This window comes from Thalassophryne amazonica, chromosome 18 (genome assembly GCF_902500255.1).
Source record: "Thalassophryne amazonica chromosome 18, fThaAma1.1, whole genome shotgun sequence".
NCBI classification, from domain to species: domain Eukaryota; kingdom Metazoa; phylum Chordata; class Actinopteri; order Batrachoidiformes; family Batrachoididae; genus Thalassophryne; species Thalassophryne amazonica.
This window is the reverse complement of record NC_047120.1, coordinates 70,726,217-70,749,967: the sequence shown is the minus strand read 5'-3', so window position 1 is coordinate 70,749,967 and position 23,751 is coordinate 70,726,217. Positions and strand designations below refer to the sequence as shown.

The 23,751-nt window shown below is 42.9% G+C and overlaps 1 protein-coding gene across 2 annotated transcripts in view; it reads right to left on the bottom strand.

Annotated features, from left to right (window-relative positions):
* The window catches only part of uts2r2 (urotensin-2 receptor 2), a 27,359-nt gene extending 3,608 nt beyond the window's left edge, over positions 1–23,751 (bottom strand). Inside the window, exons 1-8 of one of the 2 annotated variants that reach the window (XM_034194057.1) lie at positions 23,668–23,751; positions 20,669–20,889; positions 18,402–18,477; positions 18,260–18,302; positions 12,798–12,862; positions 12,229–12,285; positions 9,241–9,394; positions 6,567–6,690 (exon numbers count right to left, since the gene is read on the bottom strand). In XM_034194057.1, the coding sequence (XP_034049948.1) occupies positions 6,567–6,690; positions 9,241–9,394; positions 12,229–12,285; positions 12,798–12,862; positions 18,260–18,302; positions 18,402–18,477; positions 20,669–20,889; positions 23,668–23,735 (808 nt within the window). In that variant the 5' untranslated portion in view covers positions 23,736–23,751. The remainder of the gene's footprint in view (positions 1–6,566; positions 6,691–9,240; positions 9,395–12,228; positions 12,286–12,797; positions 12,863–18,259; positions 18,303–18,401; positions 18,478–20,668; positions 20,890–23,667) is intronic. The other variant, XM_034194058.1, reaches the window with a different exon arrangement.

The following is a 23,751-nucleotide window of genomic DNA, read 5'->3' as shown; positions in this document are numbered from 1 at the left end:
TTTTTTTTTTTGCTTCTTTGGCGACAGGAATTCATGCTGTGAAAATAATGTTTCGCCCCATCGTCAAACTTGGTTGCCTGTACCAGCAAACAGTAGATGGTGTATAGGGGCCCAACCACTGACTTTTCTTTTGACTTCAGTCTTCCGGCCGCACTGCAAAAATGCCAAAGTGGGAGTAAGTATTTCCCTTTTGGGCTACTGTACCAACCCGCTTCAAAATGTTGACCTCCGTGGAAAGGGTTGGGAACCATCCAAAGGAGTCAGAGGGTAGGAATAAAATGTTGCTGTAGCACATCACAAACTAACTGCAATCCAACAGCAGCAACAGATTGACAAAAGTAAAAAAAAAAAGTAGTAGTAAAAGTAAGCAGTGGTGGGTTTAATATTTTTCAAAGAATTAACAAGTGGAAAAAAAAATCCTCAAGAAACATTCTGCACAGCTCCTGCACAAGATGTCCCTTTCAGACTGTTTAAAAAAAAAAAAAGTGGAATATCTTTCATAGAATTATGAGATTTGCTGTCACACCAGCCCTAAACTGGAGCCCTTTGAGTGCAACACCTCCAGACTACTTTATTAACACAGAGCCAATTTCCAATTAATAAGGACTTTAACTTCAGACACCTGACCGGCACACATGCTCAGAGCCAAGCAGATGCTTAATGAAGTGTGACATCTAAAGTCAATAATTGGGGTTTGCTGGCAGAACGAACTACCCGTGAACAACACCAGCAAAGCGACACTCTTGCCTGGCTCGTACGCTGATACGTGAAAAAATTAAGACACTCCCACAGCTGCACACTTAATGAGCCAATTAATCTGTTTGATTGAAGCCTCTGCAGAGGGTGTGAAGAGGTCTAGAAAGTGTAGAAACTGCCACCGAGAATGGGCTTCTGCAGTCGCCCATCTACCTTATTATGCAAAGAAATACCTGAAAATCTAACTACAGTTCAAAAACTACATATAGAAAAAGGATCAACATCAACAGTGACTGTAGAGCAGGTGCACAAACTGCTCCACTGTGGGTGTGTGTGTGTGTGGTCAGCGTCTGAGCAACAAGCTGAAACCTGTACACAAGGTCACTTTACAACCACCTCAGACAAGGTCAGCCACCAGGGGGCTGAACCTGCAGCCTAGTCTAGGCGATATCTTGACAAAGCCGATGTATCAAGATGATACTTGGGACACGATGTCTCCTTACTCAGGTTAGGGACAGTGTTGCACTTGTTTTCTACCTCTAAGCCAAACTTCGAACATGTTTAGGGTCTTAAAAATTATAATCTACAGTAGGAAGTCTCATTCCAATCTGTGGAGTCTTTGTGGTGATATCACAAGCCTTCACAGACGTGGCTCGCTGGTGGTCACAAGTAGACTAGATATTAAAGGTGTAACCATTCATCTACTACATTAATGTATCGTTTCATATTCCTATGATCCAACTACATCAATCTGTGCTCGGCAAGTTGTCCTTCTGGAAGACATATCGATCAAATGTTGTTTTCAAACAATCAATTGTATTGAATCTAGGAAATAAAGCATTTGATTTAAGCACAGCACAGTTTATATGGATGGGGGGGGGGGGGTTAGACTTAATGATAATAATGATAATGACTTAAGATGTTAAACATTACTTGATTTAGTCTGGCTGTCTGCGACGTCTTCGCCATGCGCCAGCAGACAACAACAAAACATAGCATTACATGGGGCATGGCAAAGGACAAACCAGCGATGTCTGAAAACAAAAACAGAAGTAGCAGGTAAACCTACTGTTGAAAGGTTGGTTGCACTTACGGTACTTTTACTGAGAATTTATTGAATCTTGAAAATGAGAGCAGAAAAAGTTAACCTCCTGTTAATTCAACCTGAAGTGTTGGTTGAACTTTATTCAAATAAAATGTGAGTGCATTCGGCATTAATTGTTGTTTACTGTTTGTTTATATCCGTAATTTATACCTGATTCCCCTACAAGAAACAAATTTAAAAACCAACTACAAAAAAATGGTGACTTCTACAAAGTAAAATACAGTAACCAGTTTGAGTTAAATTAACTCTTGGGTTTTACAGTGCAGCTGAATTAACTGATCCTGTAATTTAGTAGTGATGCATCCTCATTAAGATCTCAAAACAATTCCATGCAATTACGGAATATTTCGTCTGGATCTGGTTCAGAAGAAATGTGTGCTTTCATCTTGGTCACGACACAGGGGTCACCACAGCAGTCCTGATATGGATCTGCATGTTGATTTGGTACAAGTTTTACACCGGATGTTCTTCCAAATGCAACTTCCACATTACATGGAGAATGGGCAGCGGTGGCCTTGAACTGGAACCTTCTGCTTCTGGAAACAAGTGCACTAACCTCCACTGCACAGTAACTGATCTCCAGTTTGGCGTCTTTGTCTGTAAGGTGGCACAGTCCAGCTGGGACGGTCTAACTCTGCTGCAGTTGTCTAAGCTTCCACGTTTATGGACTTTTACATCTTTGGCCTTTCGTTGCTCCGTTTCCATCTGTCATTTTCAGCTGTGTAGAGCATCTCTATCTCTCACTCATACGCTCTACTCTTCAGATGTCCTGCCGTCTCCATTAGCGCGCTCTAAACTTTATCTTTCCGCCATGTCCCAGACGACAGTTTTCCCCGCTCGGATTCTCTGGCAGTCGGTCGGCTCATCAAATCTCCCTCCTTGTTTTCTTCCTGAAATAAATGTCTACTTCAATCCCCTGTTGCTTACCGTGGTGGTTACATATTTAAACTTTCGCTCTGAGAGCCAAGCCCTGCTGCTCTGCCTGAAGATATAATTACACCGGCATCAGGACGGTGATTATCTCCCTATAAGGTCCAGATAAGTGGATGAGATTTCAGTCATTTCAGATGTCAGTCACCTTCCCAGCGTGAGACATTCTCAGTAAGAATGTGCTTTTCCTGTTACCGCCACCTGTTCTGATGTCCTCCCTGAGGCAGGTGAAGGCACAGCGGTTGGGTTTCTCAGCTGCATTCTAACCAGGTCAGATTTAATCCCCAAAATTCTGCTGAGCGTTAGACACTTGTGACAGAGCAGTTGTCATCCCTCAGTCTGCTCCTATCCCGTCTTATTCTTCCTTCCTGATCTTTTTTCACTCAGGTGTTTTTCACTATCACCGATATACAGCTGGAAGGCTGCGGTGCTGCCGTTTAGTCCATATGTGGACATCTTTTATGACACACGTCCTTCAGCTAAAGCGTCACGACCCAGAACACCTGAATCTTGGGAAAAAAAAGTATTTCTGACAGGCTGACAGTGAACTGTTCACAGCAACACAAGGCAGGAGAGGAAGGTGTCAGGTGAGATTACTACTGAGTGAACTGTGGCAGCTGGTTCGGATTAGAGGATTGAAGATGATGGACAACAGGAAGCATATAAAAGGGAAGAACGTGCAGAAGGAGGAAAAAAAAAAAAAAAAGAATCAGAAGAGCCCAGATGAAGCAGAGCAGCAAAAGATGTCAGAAATGATGGAGGAGATGTAAAGGTGTCAGGCAGAGGTCGGAGGTCATGCCTCAGGAGGAGTCTCCAACATGGAGCTCAGTCTGAATGTGTGATGTTCAGAGAAACATCAAACTATGACGAATGCACCCTGCTGACTTTACACAGACCCCCCCCCGTGCACCGTTCTGCCTTTTTATGATGCTGTGCTGCATAAATAAAACAGGTCATGACCGAAAAATGTATTTTCTGCAGGCGAGTGTTCCATCTGGTTTCCTCCACAGCTTCGGTCAGATGATGGTCTGACTTCTTCTCAACCCTCCGAATACCTCTGATAGTATCATTTCAAAGATAAACACTCTTGCTGCGTACACGTAACCCTTTGACGCTGACGTGTATTTGTCTCTACTTGTTTCAGCCCCGTTCTCTCCCTTTCATGGCTCGTACATCGCGGATGGTCACAATTTGAAACCTAGAAACCTTCATGGTGATGAACTGGGGTATTCTGTGTTTGTGCTGTGCTCTCGTTTTAACCACAGGTGGACTTTCAAGATGTTCAAAAATGTATTTTCCCAAAATGGCAGACAAAGACATACTTTGTTAATCCCCTGTATCTCAAGTACTTGTACCACTTTTCACAAAATTCATCCAAAATGTGTTAGGAGTTGATTTCAGAATGCAGGCACCAACTTATGAAACTGACATTCTTCCTTCCCACTGTAGCCAAGTGCTTGCTCACAGGGGGTCGTTTTGACCGTTGGGGTTTTACATAATTATTGTATGGCCTTGCCTTACAATATAAAGCACCTTGGGGCAACTGTTTGTTGTGATTTGGCGCTATATAAAAAAATTGATTGATTGATTGATTGATTGATTGACAGTTTGTAAAGGAAGGGCAATAACTCTGCCAAAATGCATCCGTCTTGTACAATATTACAATGTGCATATTATCAGCCTATAACAAAGATTTGTACTGCGTATCCATAAATTTATACTACAAATGTGAGAGGAGTCGATTTCTGAATGCAGGTAGCCAAGCATAAAACTGATGGGAGTCCAACTTTGTTAATCAAGGTCCATAACTGGTAAAATGAGCCCAACTCAAACGATATTAAAATATGTGTATTACCAACCTATAACAAGGACGTGTACCAAGTTTCATGAAATTCCTCCGAAAAGTGTGAGAGGAGTTGATTTCAAATTCCCTTTTTGGGACAGACAGGCAGACGGATGGAAATCGCCACAACATAATCCCACTTCAAGCATTGAGCCAGCGGTTTAATAATTGGAGCACGAACTTTACGTTGATATAAATATACCTTCCTAATTATGACCTTAAATGTAAGTATGAATTATTTTAAGATTAAAAAAAAAACCAATTCCATGAACACATAAGTGAGACTTGAGTTAAAATCTGTGTATCATGAAAAATAAAAAAAAATAAAAAAATAAGAGTTACACTGTAAATGCAGAGGGATGCATTTGCAGGTTTTTATGAATTTTTAAAATATGTCACACTTTTTTTTTTTTTTTTTTAAACCAGACTCAAATGCAGGTCTATGTTTGAGTTACTCAGTGAAAAACCAGGTTTCTCTGGTTTTTGCTCAAGAAGGGGAAAAAAGAAAAAAGGACAAATGTTTGATTTTTTTTTTTTACTTTACAAAGACTAAAAAGTCAAACCCACTCCTCCTACGAGCTGAAGCTTTGCCCTCTGACACTGCACTGTGGATTGCGCCGGCTTTCCAACACATTTTAGAATTTCAAATCCACCTCTGGATTCCTTCAAGCACCTAAGAAGAGCAGCTACAAGTTTAAACAGCATCATCTTAATTAAATCTGTGGTTGCATATCATTTATTTCAGAAGGTGCATTAATTAAGCCCAAGAGATGAAACCAGATGCTTAACAAGTTTGTCAACAGATGGCTTTAAATTTTGAATATTCTGCTTTACAGAAGGTCAAGTGCCACTGAACGTGATCACCATCTTCATCATCTGTCTCCAACTCACACAAACCACCTCAGAGCTCCAATTTTATGAGCTGCATTTTACATCCGATTCCTTCTACACACACGTTTTGATGTTGGGAGGAAACCAAAGTGCACAGAGGACAACCACACGGACACAAGGAGGGAACTGGGCGCTGGTGCAAGAGGCCGATGGTACAAACCGAATGCGCGTGCTTCTGCTATCAGGTTGGGGGAGCACAGCGTTATTCCAAGATCGCGACATTATAGTGTGAAGCAGGTTACCGACCAGAAAGATCTTACCGTCACATCTGGGACATGTTTCAGGGTCTTTGTCCACCATTCTTTGGGTAAGTTACGGACATTTACCGCAGAGTTATCCATCGATTCATTCATGTCTGTGTAGCTTACGCAGAGTATGTGTGCAGGGGCACCGCTAGGGATTTTGGGCCCCATGAAAAGAAATCTTACTGGGCCACCCCCCATATCACTTCAGTATTATAACTGTATTAAGGGCTTCTCTGGGCCCCTAGAATCCTTCTCCTTATTCTCCCCATTTCGGCACCCCTGCACACGTGCACCCCGAGGCCTTAAAGAGTACTCTTCATGCACGTGCCAAACAACCCAACCGTTGTTGGACTGACTGTTGAACTGATAACTTTCTTGCTGTGAGATCAGAGATTTAACAACTGTGCCACTGTGCTTAAATTCTTAAACAGCAGGCAAATAGTTAAAACAAATTTAATAAGAACTTCACAACAACCCCAGGCAGAATCAGCACTGATGTGAGTCAAGTTATGTCTGGAAGCCAACACCAGCCATAACATCCAGCAGACCCCAAAACCGCCTCGGGCCCTGGATGTCAACCAGAATTCTTGAAGGGAAAACTTGTGTTTTCAAAGTCTATTTCATCATATTTTTATACTTAGTCTCTGTTCTTTGATCTACTCCTGATCAATTCACCTTCAGATTAAAATATTGTTGGTGAGCGTCTGAGTTTTGTTCTCACCTCGTTCTTGAGTTTTAAGATACAAAGGTTTGACATAAGTAGGGAATTCTTCCTGACACGCAGAACTTACAGTTATGAATAAAATACAACACTTTAAAAACAGATTTCTTCTTCAGAATGGAAAGGGTTGCTTACCCGCCCGGGGTTCCACTGTCCGGTTTCCATTCTGGTCCATGAAGATAAATCTTCCTCCAGTGAAGTCAGAGCCGTAGTCAGACAGGTAGAGGAGGGAGGTGTAGTCAAAAGAACCGTAAGTCACCTGGGAGAGAGCGAGATGGGAAAAGTAAGATAAAATCATGAAGATCCAAAAACAGCTTGAGTCGTTTCGCTGATCAGGTGAGTGCAGAAAATCAGAGCAGAGGAAGAACGGGATCCATCGTCCCAAATTACAGAAGATCAGAACCTCAGTCAGGCCTCCAAACGTGTTCAGCTGCTTCAGTCAATCTGCTCCGGGGGTCAGTTTGTAAGCAATAGGACATTATTCTCTCAACCTACCATTCAATGTCAATATGTCAGTAAATTAATAATCAGTACTCTAAATTAGATTAAAAAAAAAAAAAAAAAAAAAAAACAACAACAACAACAACACCACGCACGCACACACACACACCTTATTGGCTGGTGGAGATCAAAATCCATCTACAAAGATATTAGAGGCCATTTGCATTTAAACGAGAATCGGGTTAGCCAATTAAGTTCCAAATGGCTGCAGAGACAGAAGCAGGACAAGAGAGCGGCTCCGTTTAGTGCACATTTGTCCCAGCTGTCGAGGGCCAGCAGGAGGAGGAGGAGGTGGCAAAAAACCAAAACAAGTCTGGAGACGGACAACAGCTTCCCAACAAACGACACAAACAAGGCTGTCTGTGAGGTCACCTGTCTGACACTCAAAAAGCTGCAGCATGCACGATTTAGGACCGTTTATGAACAGAAATAGAATACAGCATTTTTTTTAACCATTTGATCTTTAGTGTGTAATCACCAAAAAGAAAGAATCTGTGTTTTCAGGAGTGTAGAATGAGGCCGTTATATGGGAACAGGCCGCCATGTTGATACAGTGGCCCAAAAGGGACATATTTATGATGCGTTCCCTTTGTACTCAAAGGTTAGAATTTCCAGGTTCCACCCCTCCAGGAACACCTTCTCAAATCAGAATTTCTTCCTGTCAGCTTGTACGAACTCCACGCACTCAGAATTCACAATCGCTGGTCTTTTTTTGTGTGTCCAATTTAATAAACCGTGCACAAACGTCTGTCCTACTACTGTCTGTGGACATGCTGCTGCAGTATTTTTTATCCATGAAATACTGTAAGGTGTTATCGGCTACTGGCGGTAATATTGGCTAAGCATTTAGCTGTTGTTAACAACGACCGTCTAGTAAGTTAAAATGCTAATGTAACTTGTACGCCATCTGTTCTCTTCCATAAAGACTTTGGTGGTAGGAAAATTGTTTTTGTAGCACTCTGTAAGCCAAAATCTTGGAGGCAGGTGGCTTATTTTCCAACTGTGTGGGAAATGGAAGGCATTCACCTCAAGGTGTGACGTCATTCCCCGTTGAAACTTACAATTTCAGAGGTAAATGGAACACAGCGCATCCGGAAGAAAAAAAGTAATTAATTGAATCAGTGGCTGCTCCCCTGTACACATCTAAAGGCTGTTAGCGCAGGCTAACAAGTTTGAGAACCCACATTTTTGAGAAACAGAGGATCTTGCATATTAGTTATTGAAAAAAGAACACATGAGAGCATGAATTTCCATCGCCAAAAAGACTAAAACCTGAAGGGAAACAAAATGATGACCATGACACAATCTGCAACCTCACCACTAGAGGACACTAAATCCTACATACTGTAGCTTTAAATCTCTCATTGATCCCAAGCCAGTAGAACATGTACATTAACAAAGCGGCCTCGGAAGAGAACATCACGTGTTTGGTAAATTTACAAAAGAAAGAAACACTTCTGTGTTGAGAAAGATTGCAAATCTACTGCAGCTTCATGAATACAATAAATATTAAAAAGATTAACCATACGCATGAATGTTTACATTTTGTAGTTTGGTCAACTCAAGGAATTACCGTTAGGCTAGTATGTCAAAGAGCGGCAAATTCTGATGAATGCAGTAACTTTTTGCTGCCCTTGAAACAGAATTGCTTTGTCTGGCTGCTGCTGCAGAAGAGAAAGAAAAAAGAGGAAGAAAAGCCACACTGTTTGGGCTACGAACAAAAACGAACTTTAGCGACATGTGTTACAGCAATTTACAAAACGCTTAAAACTGTTTTACAAACGTTTACGGAAAAAATAATTCACTAAGAAATATTGAATATGTTCAAAGTTATTTGCGACAAGAAATACTGTTTGCAAACGGTTTTGCAGCCTTTTACGAACCCTGACAAAACCCAAAAGTTGCTACGTTTGTCAGCATTCGCTGCTCCGTGAGATACAGGCTTTAATTAGCTACAGCAGACTAAATTCTCCGGTGACGGATTTGAGTGAGATCAAAAATCATGCACTAAAATAGAAATACAAGTTCTGTGGTGTAACTTTTTGTTTGTCAATGAAGAAACAAATATTCAACCTGTTGGACAAAAGCTTTCATTTGAAAATGGGAGGATACTGGTCCTTTCACAATAAAACTGCCTCATCAGAAAGAAAAAAAAAAAAACTTTATAAAAAGCAAACAAACTTAAAACTAACTAAAAATAAATAATCACCTCTTCTAGCATTTTCTGCAGAAAAATCTAAACTGTCAAATTACAGTCAAAACTAAAACAGAGCAGCACGTGGACCGGGTGTGACATCATGCTACCTACCTTGTCCACGTGTGGATGCCAGTACTCGTCATGTTGCATCTTGGCTTCAGAGCTGTTGATTCTGGAGAAGAAGGTGGGTTTGGTGAGGTACATAAGAGTCGGGTCCAGTCCAAACGACTCTGCAATGATGGCCTGAATCCGACCACGAACATCTCTAAAGTTAAAAAAAAAAAAAAAAAAATCAGATCAAGTGGTCATGTGACAAACAATTTAAGGAAATACTGTACCGTGCAGAGGATTTAGACCCTATGACTTCTCAACACCTGATTTAAGCAACTGTTCAACTTCTGGCCATGTAACTTACAAATAATCGTCATCTCCCCTTGGATGCCAGTTATTGCCCTTCATGCATGTCTTCATATTTCTGTAAAGTTCCAATGAATCCAAATAGTTGAGGAGGCGTCGAATCACAGACAGAGACAGGGTGAGTCTTATTCACCCTACACCCCCCAAAAATATTTGAATAGAATAGAAACTTTAATGACATTGCACATACATACATACGAACAACAAAACTTGTCCTCTGCATTTAAACATATGAATTACAGTTAGACACAATCCAACCACTAGGGGCAGTGTGTAGCTACAGTCCGGCACCCGGACGGTCCACCCCTAAAAATCTGTCCGGCTTTTGCATCTGTGCATGCGTCATTTCAGACCACAGCAGCACATCTGAGATGGATTCTCTTCACCCATCCATCCATCCAGCCATCCATTTTCTTCCGCTTTATCCAGTCGGTTCGCGGGGGCAGCAGCTCAAGCAAAGCTGCCCAGACCTCCCGATCCACACACACCTCCCCCAGCTCCTCCGGGGGAACCCCAAGGCATTCCCAAGCCAGCCGAGAGATGTAGTCCCTCCAGCCTGTCCTGGGTCTTCCCTGGGGCCTCCCCATTGGGACGTGCCCGGAACACCTCACCAGCGAGGCGTCCAGGGGGCATCCGGAAAAGATGCCCGAGCCACCTCAACTGACTCCTTTCGACGTGGAGGAGCAGCGACTCGACTCCGACCTCCTCACCCTATCTCTAAGGGAGTGCCCAGCCACCCTGCTACCCTGTGGAGGAAACTCATCTCGGCCACTTGTACGCACGATCTCGTTCTTTCGGTCATGAGCCAAATCTCATGACCATAGGTGAGGATCGGCACGTAGATCAATCGGTAAATCGAGAGCTTTGCCCCCCTACTCAGCTCTCTCTTCACTACGACGGTCTGATACAGCCACCGCATCACTGCAGACTCTGCACCGATCCATCTATTGATCTCACGCTCCATCCGTCCCTCACTCGTGAGCAAGACCCCGAGATACTTAAACGCCTCCACTTGAGGCAAGGACACTCCACCGACCTGAAGAGGACAAAGCACCTTTTTCCAGTCGAGAACCATGGCCTCGGATTTGGAGGTGCTGATTTTCATCCCGGACGCTTCACACTCGGCTGCAAACCGCCCCAGTGCACGCTGAAGGTCCTGATTTGACGAAGCCAACAGAACCACATCGTCCGCAAACAGCAGAGACGAGATTCTGTGGTTCCCAAACCAGACCCCCTCTACACCCTGGCTGCGCCTAGAAATTCTGTCCATAAAAATAATGAACAGAACCGGTGACAAAGGGCAGCCCTGGCAAAGGCCAACATGCACTGGAAACAGGTTTGACTTACTACCAGCAATGCGAACCAAGCTCCTGCTGTGGTCGTACAGGGACCGGATAGCCCTTAGCAGAGGACCCCGGACACCGTACTCCCGGAGCACCCCCCACAGGGTGCCCCGAGGGACACGGTCGAACGCCTTCTCCAGATCCACAAAACACATGTGGACTGGTTGGGCGAACTCCCATGAACCCTCGAGCACCCAATGGAGCATGTAGAGCTGGTCCAGTGTGTCATGACCAGGACAAAAACCACACTGCTCCTTCTGAATCCGAGGTTCGACCATCGGTCGAATTCTCCTCTCCAGTACTCTGTAATAGACCTTACCGGGGAGGCTGAGGAGTGTGATCCCCCTATAGTTGGAACACACCCTCCTGTCCCCCTTCTTAAACAGAGGGACCACCACCCCGGTCTGCCAATCCAGAGGCACTGTCCCCGATCGCCATGCGATGTTGCAGAGGCATGTCAACCAAGACAGTCCCACAACATCCAGAGACTTAAGGTACTCAGGACGGATTTCATCCACCCCAGGAGCTTTCTAACCACCTCGGTGACTTCGGCCTGGGTAATGGATGAGTCCGCCTCTGAGTCCACAGTCTCTGCTTCCTCTTCGGAAGACGTGACGATGGGATTGAGGAGATCCTCGAAGTATTCCTTCCACCACCCAACAACATCCCCAGTCAGGGTCAACAGCTCCCCACCCGCACCATAAACAGTGCTGGTGGAGAGCTGCTTCTGCCTCCTGAGGCATTGAACGGTTTGCCAGAATCTCTTCGAGGCCGACCGATAGTCCTCCTCCATGGCCTCCCCGAACTCCTCCCAGACCCGAGTTTTTGCCTCTGCGAATGCACGGGCTGCGGCACGCTTGGCCTGCCGGTACCTGTCAGTTTTGTAGGAATGATCTTGAGGCAAATTCTACAAAATAAATCTGTGAGCGTTCTGACTTGATTGTTTATACCACTTGATTCCTCTAGGAGTCACTGTTACACAGCTGATAAGTACTGGAGAAACTCAAAATTTAGGGTCCACAAAAATCAAACTGTGATTTAATGAAGTTGATCAAAAACACACAGTAGTCTAAATTTTCAGGGTCCACAAAATCGACCGCGAGTGAAGCCGAAACAAGTTAACGGGGTTCACCTGTGCACTGGTAGAAATGTAAGTTAATAGTTACACAGAGGTCAACTCGGCCCAATGGGGGCGTAGACCTGCAGCATTTGACTGCTTCTGTCTGTCTGGAATGTTATGGAAGCGTGAATATGGAACTTTCACACACAAATATCTCAGTTTAGACACAAAAATCAAACAATTTTCACTAAATGTTTGGCTGATATTTTTCACAGTCACCTGTAAAGCTCAAAGTCCTCCTGGGTGAACACGTCCCTGATCTGATCAGCGAAATACCTGGAGCCACACCCCCAATCACACACCAGAGGAGAGAAAAGCAGAGGAGATCAGAACCGCTGGTGTTAATTCACATTCAAAGCACAGCAGCCAAGTGCACAACACCAAAATCCAAACACAGCAGACAGAAAAGACCTGAAAACTTCACAGGGCAAAGGATGGAGAGCGTAACCATGACAACGCTTCCCGAAGCAAATCAGCCAGATGCTCTGGAAGCGTCACACGTCGTCCACCTGCTAAATGAGACGAGCAGGAGAATCGAGGGAGAAACAAATGAGGGGTGAGACGTGTAAGCAGGGGGAGACAAACATTCCAGAAGAACTGGGTTCTGATGGCAGTGATGAATGAAGGCCGCACGGGGCCACTGGACCCGGACAAGACAGCTCCCCTGGAACAGCAGCAGGCAAACTGAGGCTAAAGTCAAATCCACGGAGAATCTGTTCCATCTGCAACACATTCGGGAAGTAACTCCTGCAAGCCAGCAGACATAAGAGCAACACGTGCACGCTCACCTGTAGATGTTGACGAACTGCTTTCCCATCGATAATGCCCCAGAATGCAGGTCCAAGATGGAAGCCTGCAGGGGCCAAGAAGGAAAATGGAAAATCAGTGACACGCTCCAGTTAGTAAGCGCTGAAGCTAAAACTCTTGGCGGTGTGTTCACTGTCCCCATGTTATTGCTCTGTGCTTACTTTGAGATGCTGCATTACTCATTAAAATAATTAGTTTTCCCAGAAGTCCCTGTTGTTGCCCTCCCATCAGTTATGCATCGTAGCGCATCTCATTTTCCAGCTGTGCACCAGTCATGCTGAGGCCAGAGGACAGACACCTCGGGGACATCTGAGTGAGAATGTTCTCTCTCTTTGTAAGTCAGTGTTCTGCTTATAATCACAGCCTGCCCCCCAGTGTCAAGAGAGGGCAGCTACAACAGCAGAAAGACCAAATAATCCCTCATAATGAGTTTTCAAGCGAGATTCTGGTCGTATTAAATAGAAACAGGCTGGAAAAGGTTTGTTAGCGTCCTCACATCTGCAGCTTTCAGTCCAGTTACCGTACAAACTCAGGTTCCCAGACAAATGCCGACATTATATAGCGCATTATGGATAAAAACTATTTTCTGGACTCTTAAGTTGCACCTGTCCAAAAATGCCTCCTGAAGGGGGGGGGGCCTGTCAGACCATATGGTCTGGAAAATATATGATCTTAATTTATTCTAATGGATTAATTTTCTGAGTGACTGAGTGTTTTATTAGCAACAGCAAACATTGACGGCATGTTGAGTGAGTGGTTTAGTACTTTATTACACACCAGCTGACATGGAGAGGAAAAAAAAAAAAAAAAGTGTGGGATTCAGTGTGCCAATCGGAATTCCTGCCTGTGTGAGATGTCTCATGAGTGTGACACCAGGGGTTCTTCAGCTGTGTGTGCGCACTGCCGAGTGGCGCCACCTACAGCATGAATTGAAGCCATGTGGATTACTGGCAAGTGGGGATGGACCTGATGTCTGCCTGGGTGGTTGCCATCCAGTAATCAAGGAGACTGAGCAAAACACAGCATCAGTGCGTATTCCAAGACCTGAGCCCCACCTCTTCGGTTACGACGCATTGATTCCTATAAAAACGATATAATCCCTCCAGCGTATCCTCAGTCTTCTTAATACCCGTCTGTCCATCTCACGCTCCATCTTACCCCCGTACTTGTGAACAAGACCCCGAAACTCCTCCACTTGGTACAATAACGCTCTCTTAACCCAGAGGACCGCAGTCTCAGATTTGATGCTGATCCTCATCCCAGTTGCACCCCCCCCACCCACCTCCAAACCCGCTCAGTGCACATCGACAGTCATAGTCTGATGAAGCCAACAGAACCACATCATCCGCAAAATCAGAGATCTGAGGTCACGAAGCATCACACATTTAACAAATTATTCATTTAAACTAAAATATCATTATTTTCATTCAGAATGGCTCTCAAAATTAAATCCAAATTAACCAGCAGTGACATTTTTTTTAAATTTCATCTAACCTTAACAATAAACTGCTACATGCAAACAGCGCATGATGAGATATGAAGGTGCCGCCGTGGTTACACTAGCATATGAAATGTATCAAAGGTCCGACGCAAACCCCGAGTCCTTCTCTCACTTCATCATGACACCACTTATACCAATCAATAACAAATATTCTGCTGACCAGCATGAACTTCATTGCTCTCATCCTACTGGCTCTGGAGATAACAGAAAATGTGTTTTTGTTGACCTTTGAACTGGACCTTTGTCTGAGCCTCTCCAAATGTTAATCATCTCAAGATGTTTAGCCGCATGTTCTCCTTGAATTGCTGGCTGTCTGAGTGGTGTCCAAAAAATGAGGTGGGCTTCATAGATAATTGGCAAAGCTTCTGGGGAAAACCTGGTCTTGTTAGGAGAGACGGCATCCATCCCACTTTGGATGGAGCAGCTCTCATTTCTAGAAATCTGGCCAATTTTCTTAGATCCTCCAAACCGTGACTATCCAGGGTTGGGACCAGGAAGCAGAGTTGTAGTCTTACACACCTCTCTGCAGCTTCTCTCCCCCTGCCATCCCCTCATTACCCCATCCCCGTAGAGACGGTGCCTGCTCCCAGACCACCAATAACCAGTAAAAATCTATTTAAGCATAAAAATTCAAAAAGAAAAAATAATATAGCACCTTCAACTGCACCACAGACTAAAACAGTTAAATGTGGTCTATTAAACATTAGGTCTCTCTCTTCTAAGTCCCTGTTAGTAAATGATATAATAATTGATCAACATATTGATTTATTCTGCCTTACAGAAACCTGGTTACAGCAGGATGAATATGTTAGTTTAAATGAGTCAACACCCCCGAGTCACACTAACTGTCAGAACGCTCGTAGCACGGGCCGTGGCGGAGGATTAGCAGCAATCTTCCATTCCAGCTTATTAATTAATCAAAAACCCAGACAGAGCTTTAATTCATTTGAAAGCTTGACTCTTAGTCTTGTCCATCCAAATTGGAAGTCCCAAAAACCAGTTTTATTTATTGTTATCTATCGTCCACCTGGTCGTTACTGTGAGTTTCTCTGTGAATTTTCAGACCTTTTGTCTGACTTAGTGCTTAGCTCAGATAAGATAATTATAGTGGGCGATTTTAACATCCACACAGATGCTGAGAATGACAGCCTCAACACTGCATTTAATCTATTATTAGACTCTATTGGCTTTGCTCAAAATGTAAATGAGTCCACCCACCACTTTAATCATATCTTAGATCTTGTTCTGACTTATGGTATGGAAATTGAAGACTTAACAGTATTCCCTGAAAACCCCCTTCTGTCTGATCATTTCTTAATTACATTTACTCTGATGGACTACCCAGCAGTGGGGAATAAGTTTCATTACAGTAGAAGTCTTTCAGAAAGCGCTGTAACTAGGTTTAAGGATATGATTCCTTCTTTATGTTCTCTAATGCCATATACCAACACAGTGCAGAGTAGCTACCTAAACTCTGTAAGTGAGATAGAGTATCTCGTCAATAGTTTTACATCCTCATTGAAGACAACTTTGGATGCTGTAGCTCCTCTGAAAAAGAGAGCTTTAAATCAGAAGTGCCTGACTCCGTGGTATAACTCAAACTCGCAGCTTAAAGCAGATAACCCGTAAGTTGGAGAGGAAATGGCGTCTCACTAATTTAGAAGATCTTCACTTAGCCTGGAAAAAGAGTCTGTTGCTCTATAAAAAGCCCTCCGTAAAGCTACGACATCTTACTACTCATCACTAATTGAAGAAAATAAGAACAACCCCAGGTTTCTTTTCAGCACTGTAGCCAGGCTGACAAAGAGTCAGAGCTCTATTGAGCCGAGTATTCCTTTAACTTTAACTAGTAATGACTTCAGACCCCATTCCTACCAGGCTGCTCAAGGAAGCCCTACCATTATTTAATGCTTCGATCTTAAATATGATCAATCTATCTTTATTAGTTGGCTATGTACCACAGGCTTTTAAGGTGGCAGTAATTAAACCATTACTTAAAAAGCCATCACTTGACTCAGCTATCTTAGCTAATTATAGGCCAATCTCCAACCTTCCTTTTCTCTCAAAAATTCTTGAAAGGGTAGTTGTAAAACAGCTAACTGATCATCTGCAGAGGAAGGGTCTATTTGAAGAGTTTCAGTCAGGTTTTAGAATTCATCATAGTACAGAAACAGCATTAGTGAAGGTTACAAATGATCTTCTTATGGCCTCAGACAGTGGACTCATCTCTGTGCTTGTTCTGTTAGACCTCAGTGCTGCTTTGATACTGTTGACCATAAAATTTTATTACAGAGAATAGCGCATGCCATAGGTATTAAAGGCACTGCGCTGCGGTGGTTTGAATCATATTTATCTAATAGATTACAATTTGTTCATGTAAATGGGGAATCTTCTTCACAGACTAAGGTTAATTATGGAGTTCCACAAGGTTCTGTGCTAGGACCAATTTTATTCACTTTATACATGCTTCCCTTAGGCAGTATTATTAGACGGCATTGCTTAAATTTTCATTGTTACGCAGATGATACCCAGCTTTATCTATCCATGAAGCCAGAGGACACACACCAATTAGCTAAACTGCAGGATTGTCTTACAGACATAAAGACATGGATGACCTCTAATTTCCTGCTTTTAAACTCAGATAAAACTGAAGTTATTGTACTTGGCCCCACAAATCTTAGAAACATGGTGTCTAACCAGATCCTTACTCTGGATGGCATTACCCTGACCTCTAGTAATACTGTGAGAAATCTTGGAGTCATTTTTGATCAGGATATGTCATTCAAAGTGCATATTAAACAAATATGTAGGACTGCGTTTTTGCATTTACGCAATATCTCTAAAATTAGAAAGGTCTTGTCTCAGAGTGATGCTGAAAAACTAATTCATGCATTTATTTCCTCTAGGCTGGACTATTGTAATTCATTATTATCAGGTTGTCCTAAAAGTTCCCTAAAAAGCCTTCAGTTAATTCAAAATGCTGCAGCTAGAGTACTAACGGGGACTAGAAGGACAGAGCATATCTCACCCATATTGGCCTCTCTTCATTGGCTTCCTGTTAATTCTAGAATAGAATTTAAAATTCTCCTTCTTACTTATAAGGTTTTGAATAATCAGGTCCCATCTTATCTTAGGGACCTCGTAGTACCATATCACCCTAATAGAGCGCTTCGCTCTCAGACTGCAGGCTTACTTGTAGTTCCTAGGGTTTGTAAGAGTAGAATGGGAGGCAGAGCCTTCAGCTTTCAGGCTCCTCTCCTGTGGAACCAGCTCCCAATTCAGATCAGGGAGACAGACACCCTCTCTACTTTTAAGATTAGGCTTAAAACTTTCCTTTTTGCTAAAGCTTATAGTTAGGGCTGGATCAGGTGACCCTGAACCATCCCTTAGTTATGCTGCTATAGACTTAGACTGCTGGGGGGTTCCCATGATGCACTGAGTGTTTCTTTCTCTTTTTGCCCTGTATGCACCACTCTGCATTTAATCATTAGTGATTGATCTCTGCTCCCCTCCACAGCATGTCTTTTTCCTGGTTCTCTCCCTCAGCCCCAACCAGTCCCAGCAGAAGACTGCCCCTCCCTGATCCTGGTTCTGCTGGAGGTTTCTTCCTGTTAAAAGGGAGTTTTTCCTTCCCACTGTCGCCAAGTGCTTGCTCAAAGGGGGTCGTTTTGACCGTTGGGGTTTTTACGTAATTATTGTATGGCCTTGCCTTGCAATATGAAGCGCCTTGGGGCAACTGTTTGTTGTGATTTGGCGCTATATAAATTGATTGATTGATATCCACCCGAGTAGTGTTCCTGCCACATCTGGTGAAAATCCATCCAGTCATTTTTTTAAAAATGTATTTATTTGTTTGTGCTCATTTGTTCACACACACAGGACTGATTGCAATACCCTGCTTTGCCACTATGCTGACACGCAGGGTCATTTAGATGTACTCACTCCTCCTCCAGATCCTGCCAGTGCCAGACCCCTCTCAGCCAGCCTGCGTACCAGACAGACAAAAAATTTCAATGAATCAATTAAGCATCAGTAAAGTGTGAAAGTGTGTGTGTGGGGTGGGGGGGGCTATGATGTTGTTTACCTCCTGAGGATCTGAGCTTCCTCTCTTGTCACCACATTATCAGTGACTGCGCGGCCACATTTCTGAGGGGTGCATCCTGGGAAAAACAAGCAAATATTTACAGTGACCAGCAATAATGCCCCCACCCCTCACAAACATTAATTAACCAGACAAACAGAAAACACGGTGCCTTGTTGGGTTTTGGATCATGGAAGGGATAAAAGAGAAAATGGGGGAAAATTCTTCTCATAAGTGCCACAAAAGTTTTCTGGAAGCACTTTTTGTCTGTCATGTATTAAACCTGGTTTAAAGAGGACCTTTGCAACATTTTGACCATAATTTTATAGTTTGCAAGTGATTGTAATAGTTAAATAACTCCGTCTCCTTCATCAAGAGTCTCGGCACAGAAAACCAGCCTTGTAACTTCAGGGACGCCGACCCGGTCTCGGGTAGGCTCGGGGTGTCACAAGCGATACGAACTGCTTTATGGCACAACAGCAACAACAATGAACAGAATATCTTTAACTGTCATTGAACAGAAGTACAATGAAACTGAGGTAGAGCCTCTCATTTTAGTGCTGTTTAAGAGACACCAGAGACAAAACCAAATAAAAACAAATCGGAAAAGGAGCAATAGGAACCGCTGCATCTGTGCACGTAGCCATCTTACTACTTTTACATACACGCCCCACTGTCGAGGCACCGGTGAGCTAGCAGCTCTAAGAAGAAAACAACAAAAACTTTCTTACATCATCATTATCATGGCAGAGCCGGTGAAAAAGAAAAGAAAAAAAGAACTGCATTCGTCGGCTTGACTGAAAACAAATGCACATGGAAAGCAAGGAGAGAGGGGAACGCCAATGTGTTTTTAACAAGACGTTTGTGACAAATGTACTCCTGAGCTGTAGGGGGAGCTCCGTAGAAATGAATGCAACCAATAAAACAAAAGCTGCATAGTTTTTTAAATCCTCTCATTTTACAGACCCATAATGCCCTCACTCACACTTTTAAGAATTATTTTGTTTGTAAATGTTCTGCTTTTGCTCCTTCGTGCAACTTTTCCTCACATTTTAATGATTTTCACACTTGCCTGACAAAACTCTCGTTCCAAGTGTCCTGCTACGAGACGCCTTCAGATGAAGCAGCTGCTTCCAGTGCGTCTGTATTATAGTAGTTGGGTTTAGATTTAGGAACCTATAAACTATTTTGATTCCAGTAAGACAAAATAGGAAAAAATGTCTCAGGAATTCCAAACAAGAACCTTGTACAAATGACATTTAAAGCTACAGTGTGAAGGCTTAAAGACACGCCCCCCCCCGCCCCCCGCCCCCCCCCCCCCCCACACACACACACACCCCCCTAACCAACTGTTCACTAGTTTATAATTACCTACAACACCAGATCAATATATGACCGTAAGTTTAGAACAAGCCCTTCATATCAACATGGGAGCCGGCCCCCTCTTGGAGGTCGCCATGTTGATACAGCAGAACAAAGAGGGCATAATTACTCAGTCTTGTACATTTTGCAGCTTGGGCAGAAAACAGAACTGGAATCAGTGGCTGCCCTATTCACTGTCTACTGGTTGCTAAGGCAGGCTAACAGATTTTAGAACCCTCCTGTATGTGAAACGTAGGATCATACATTTTGCTTATCATAAGAGAAGGCAATGTATCATCAATCCATGTCGCCAAAGAACCAAAAAACAATACAATCTGCAACCTGACCACACGATGGCACCAAATTCTGCACACTGTAGCTTTATTCATCAACTGATACAAAAAAGGTGCAGTTCACTGTAATTTGCATGTTGCTTAAAATAAGGGGGGGGGGGCAATCTTCTTCCCATATTTACAAAATTTTATTTGTGCTACAACAGTCAATGACTGGATCCATTCATAAACTGAAAATCACCAACAAATGGGCTGGACAACATCAGTCCATCACCACAGTAGCTGGGTTGGTGGAACACAACAATCTTCATGACATAGGCTTGTTCTATAGTGCCATCTAGTGGAATGTTTTGGCGCCCATTCGCCCTGGAGAAATTATTTCACTCAGGTGGGGTTTGTCTTATCATTCAGGTTAATTATTTTTTCTCACCCCATTTATTTTCAGTATTTTTTTTTCTTTTCATATTGAAAGTAACTGCTGTTTTTCAGTTTGTTATCTTTGGACTGCTCCACCTTAAGTACCATCAGGCACAGTTACGAGGACTCGGTCTCCACCACATCCTGTTTACACAGCAGAGCGCTGACTGATGATTACGTGCAGCGTGACGGCCTCACCTGGAAAGCGTTTGTAGTTGTCGTAGTCTTCGGAGCAGTACACGGTGTAGACTCTGGGCTGTGGCGAGATCAGCTCCCCCTGACGGACGAGGGTTTCTGTGATGTCAGAGTCCTGGGAAGTCACATGCAGCCATGCTGCCATGCCACAAACAGCAACCAGCAATAACACCACAAGCCACCGGAAACCTCTCCATGCAGATCCCTGCCGCAGCGCATTACCTCTGACAAAGACACCAAGCATTAGGTGAAGACAATCAAATCATTTTAATGCGTGATGCCAGTGAAGGCAAACATGCATATAACTGTGTTGATCTTTATGGAACTATAGTATATACACGTTAGCAAGATAAATAATGCTGACCAAACTTGACAGGTAAACAATACTTATGGATGGGAAGAAGGGATTTGATTTTGTGAAGGAGCCACCAAAGATCAAGGACCTTGGTAATGGCAGAAATTTAACCATTATCTGCATACTTAGACCAAGGTCACAGGTCATGGTTAAATTTCTAGCACCATGGTAATATATAGAATAATGGCTCATTTTACATAAATTTCAGCACTTTTGGTCAAAGTTAGTACAGTTTTCCCCAGCGAACAAGATTAGTGCAAAAGATGTTTGACAAATTTCACAATTATCGATAGTTGGAGAATGGCAAAGGTTCCCTCTAAGCATCCAAAACCTGTTCAGATCAGGTCAGGTGAGTCAGCAAGCTGGCACTGGTGCTCCACAGCCCTGCCGCTCCACAGCCCTGCCTCCAGACCCGCCTTGGGTCCTAGATATTAACCACCAAGCAGACAACCGAACTGGTCCATCCACACCTCTCAAGAGTAACCATCTATCAACGGTGGCCAGATGAAACATGGGCATCACCAACCACGGGTTTCTTCAATCAATGGAGTCCTCAACTCCGAGGCTCCTACATGCTGGATCATGGCCAGAGAAACATGTCACATGTCTAAAGTACCAGAGCTAATATTCCCTCAAAATGCAATTGACACAGAGTCATTCCAGTGGATTCTCTGAAGAGTCCAAGTACCAAAGACATCCTGTGATCGCATTAGGTCACTGACTAGCATCCAAGTCCAACAACTATACAATAAGACAAGACGCACCAGAAACCTGAAGACTAAGACCTTTGTTTTCATGCAAATATATTGGCATCACCAAAGGCCTCATGACTCCATTGATGTCAAAGGCCAAGGACCCAGAGTCAAGAACATCACTCCACATTAGAGGGGAGGTGATAGTCTAGTGGTTAAGGTGCTGGGCTTGAGTCCAGAAGATCATGGGTTCAAACTGGAAAAAAAAAAATCACTAAGGGCCCTTGGGCAAGGTCTTTAATCCCCTATTGCTCCCGGTGTGTAGTGAGCGCCTTGTATGGCAGCACCCTGACATCAGGGTGAATGTGAGGCATAATTGTAAAGCGCTTTGAGCATCTGATGCAGATGGAAAAGCGCTATATAAATGCAGTCCATTTACCATTTATCGTCTCTACAAGTTCAACACTTTGGTTGAAGTACCACTATACTAAAGACATCTTGTCTTCACATTAGGTCACTGGCTGACAACTATACAATAAGACAGAAACCACCAGGACCTTTGTTCTCCTGCAAAGGTATTGACATCACCAAACACCTCTACCCAGTGACCTCATGACTCCATAAGGACTTCATAGCCATCATTTCAACTCAAAGGCCGAAGACCTTTGAGATCAAAGACATGAGTGTCACTGAACGCCTCTTCAAGTTCAACACTTGAACTAGTGTTGGTCAAGTCCAGGAGGACATAGAGTATCTTACTGAAATTAGACAAAATGCGGTGTTAATACGGTGCTTCATTATATATTATACAAATAATTAATGTTTACGAGTTCAATGGTACGAATATTTCATGGAGGTGAACAAACCATTCAACTCGGCTTCACATCGAATGGTTTGTTTCAGCTTTCACCAAATTAAATATTCGTTCCATTGAAAAAAATGTAAAAACATTCATTATTTGTTTTATATAACAGCTAAAATAGATCCTTATTTGATACTTTATTAATTTATAAATGACAGAAAAGGGACTTACATTTTGGTGTTCTACTGCTACTAATATCCAAATTGCGACATATAGCCCGTGATGCTGTGCACCGACTTCAGACTTACGTTAAAAAAAAAAAAAAAAAAAACTGTCCACAGTCGAGCCAAAAATCACATCAGCTTTTCATCTGAGCAGTTCTTCATGCATCCAGACAGCAGCGGAGTGGATTTTGTGTGTGTTACAAGAACTAGCGCAGTTAGCTTAGCTCAATTAAATCATTGTGTCACGTGTTGTCCCACAAGCGGGTGGTGCGCTACAAAAAAAAAAAAAATAATAATAATAATAAAAATACTGTACTCCTCAATGCAGCGGGAAAAAAAAAATCACTTCAGAAATTAGTCGAGCTTGTCATTCTAACTTAGACGGCTTACAGCGCAATGGATTTGTTGTGTGTATGCGCGCAGAGTGCAATGGTACCAAATGTATGGAATCAAACTACACTCTAAACACAATGCAACACAAATGGGACGAATTAATCCATGTCATGTGACACACAAAGCACCAATCAAATGACAAGGATCCACTCAGTTGTTATATAATACTTCATATTATCAATTGCCCACAAAATCCTGCTGAATTTTCAAGGAACCAAAAGAAAACTGGACTATGACAGAGGTTGTTAAATATTCTGCAATTATTATGACAAGAAATTCATCTTTTAAGCATTTTCAAACAGATTTAAACTCGTTCCAGCTTCTCAAATATGCAGATTTTCAGTATTTCTGTTTTTCTTGATAAAGCACGTTAAAAAAAAACAAGAACAGAGAAATTTAACAGGTTTTAAATGTCAATTCGATTCTTCTAACACGGTTTAAAACAAATGTTTATTCAAGTTTGAAACACGTTCGAGCAGAAACAACTCAAATATTTAGTCTTTTTAAACAAACTCTGCGGCTCTTCCATATCTCACCTTTTGATCTTCTTTTCTATCTCAGCTGCATTCGAGTTCTTCGTGTTTCTCTGTCGCACCGGCGGCATTTTCACTTAAATTTCT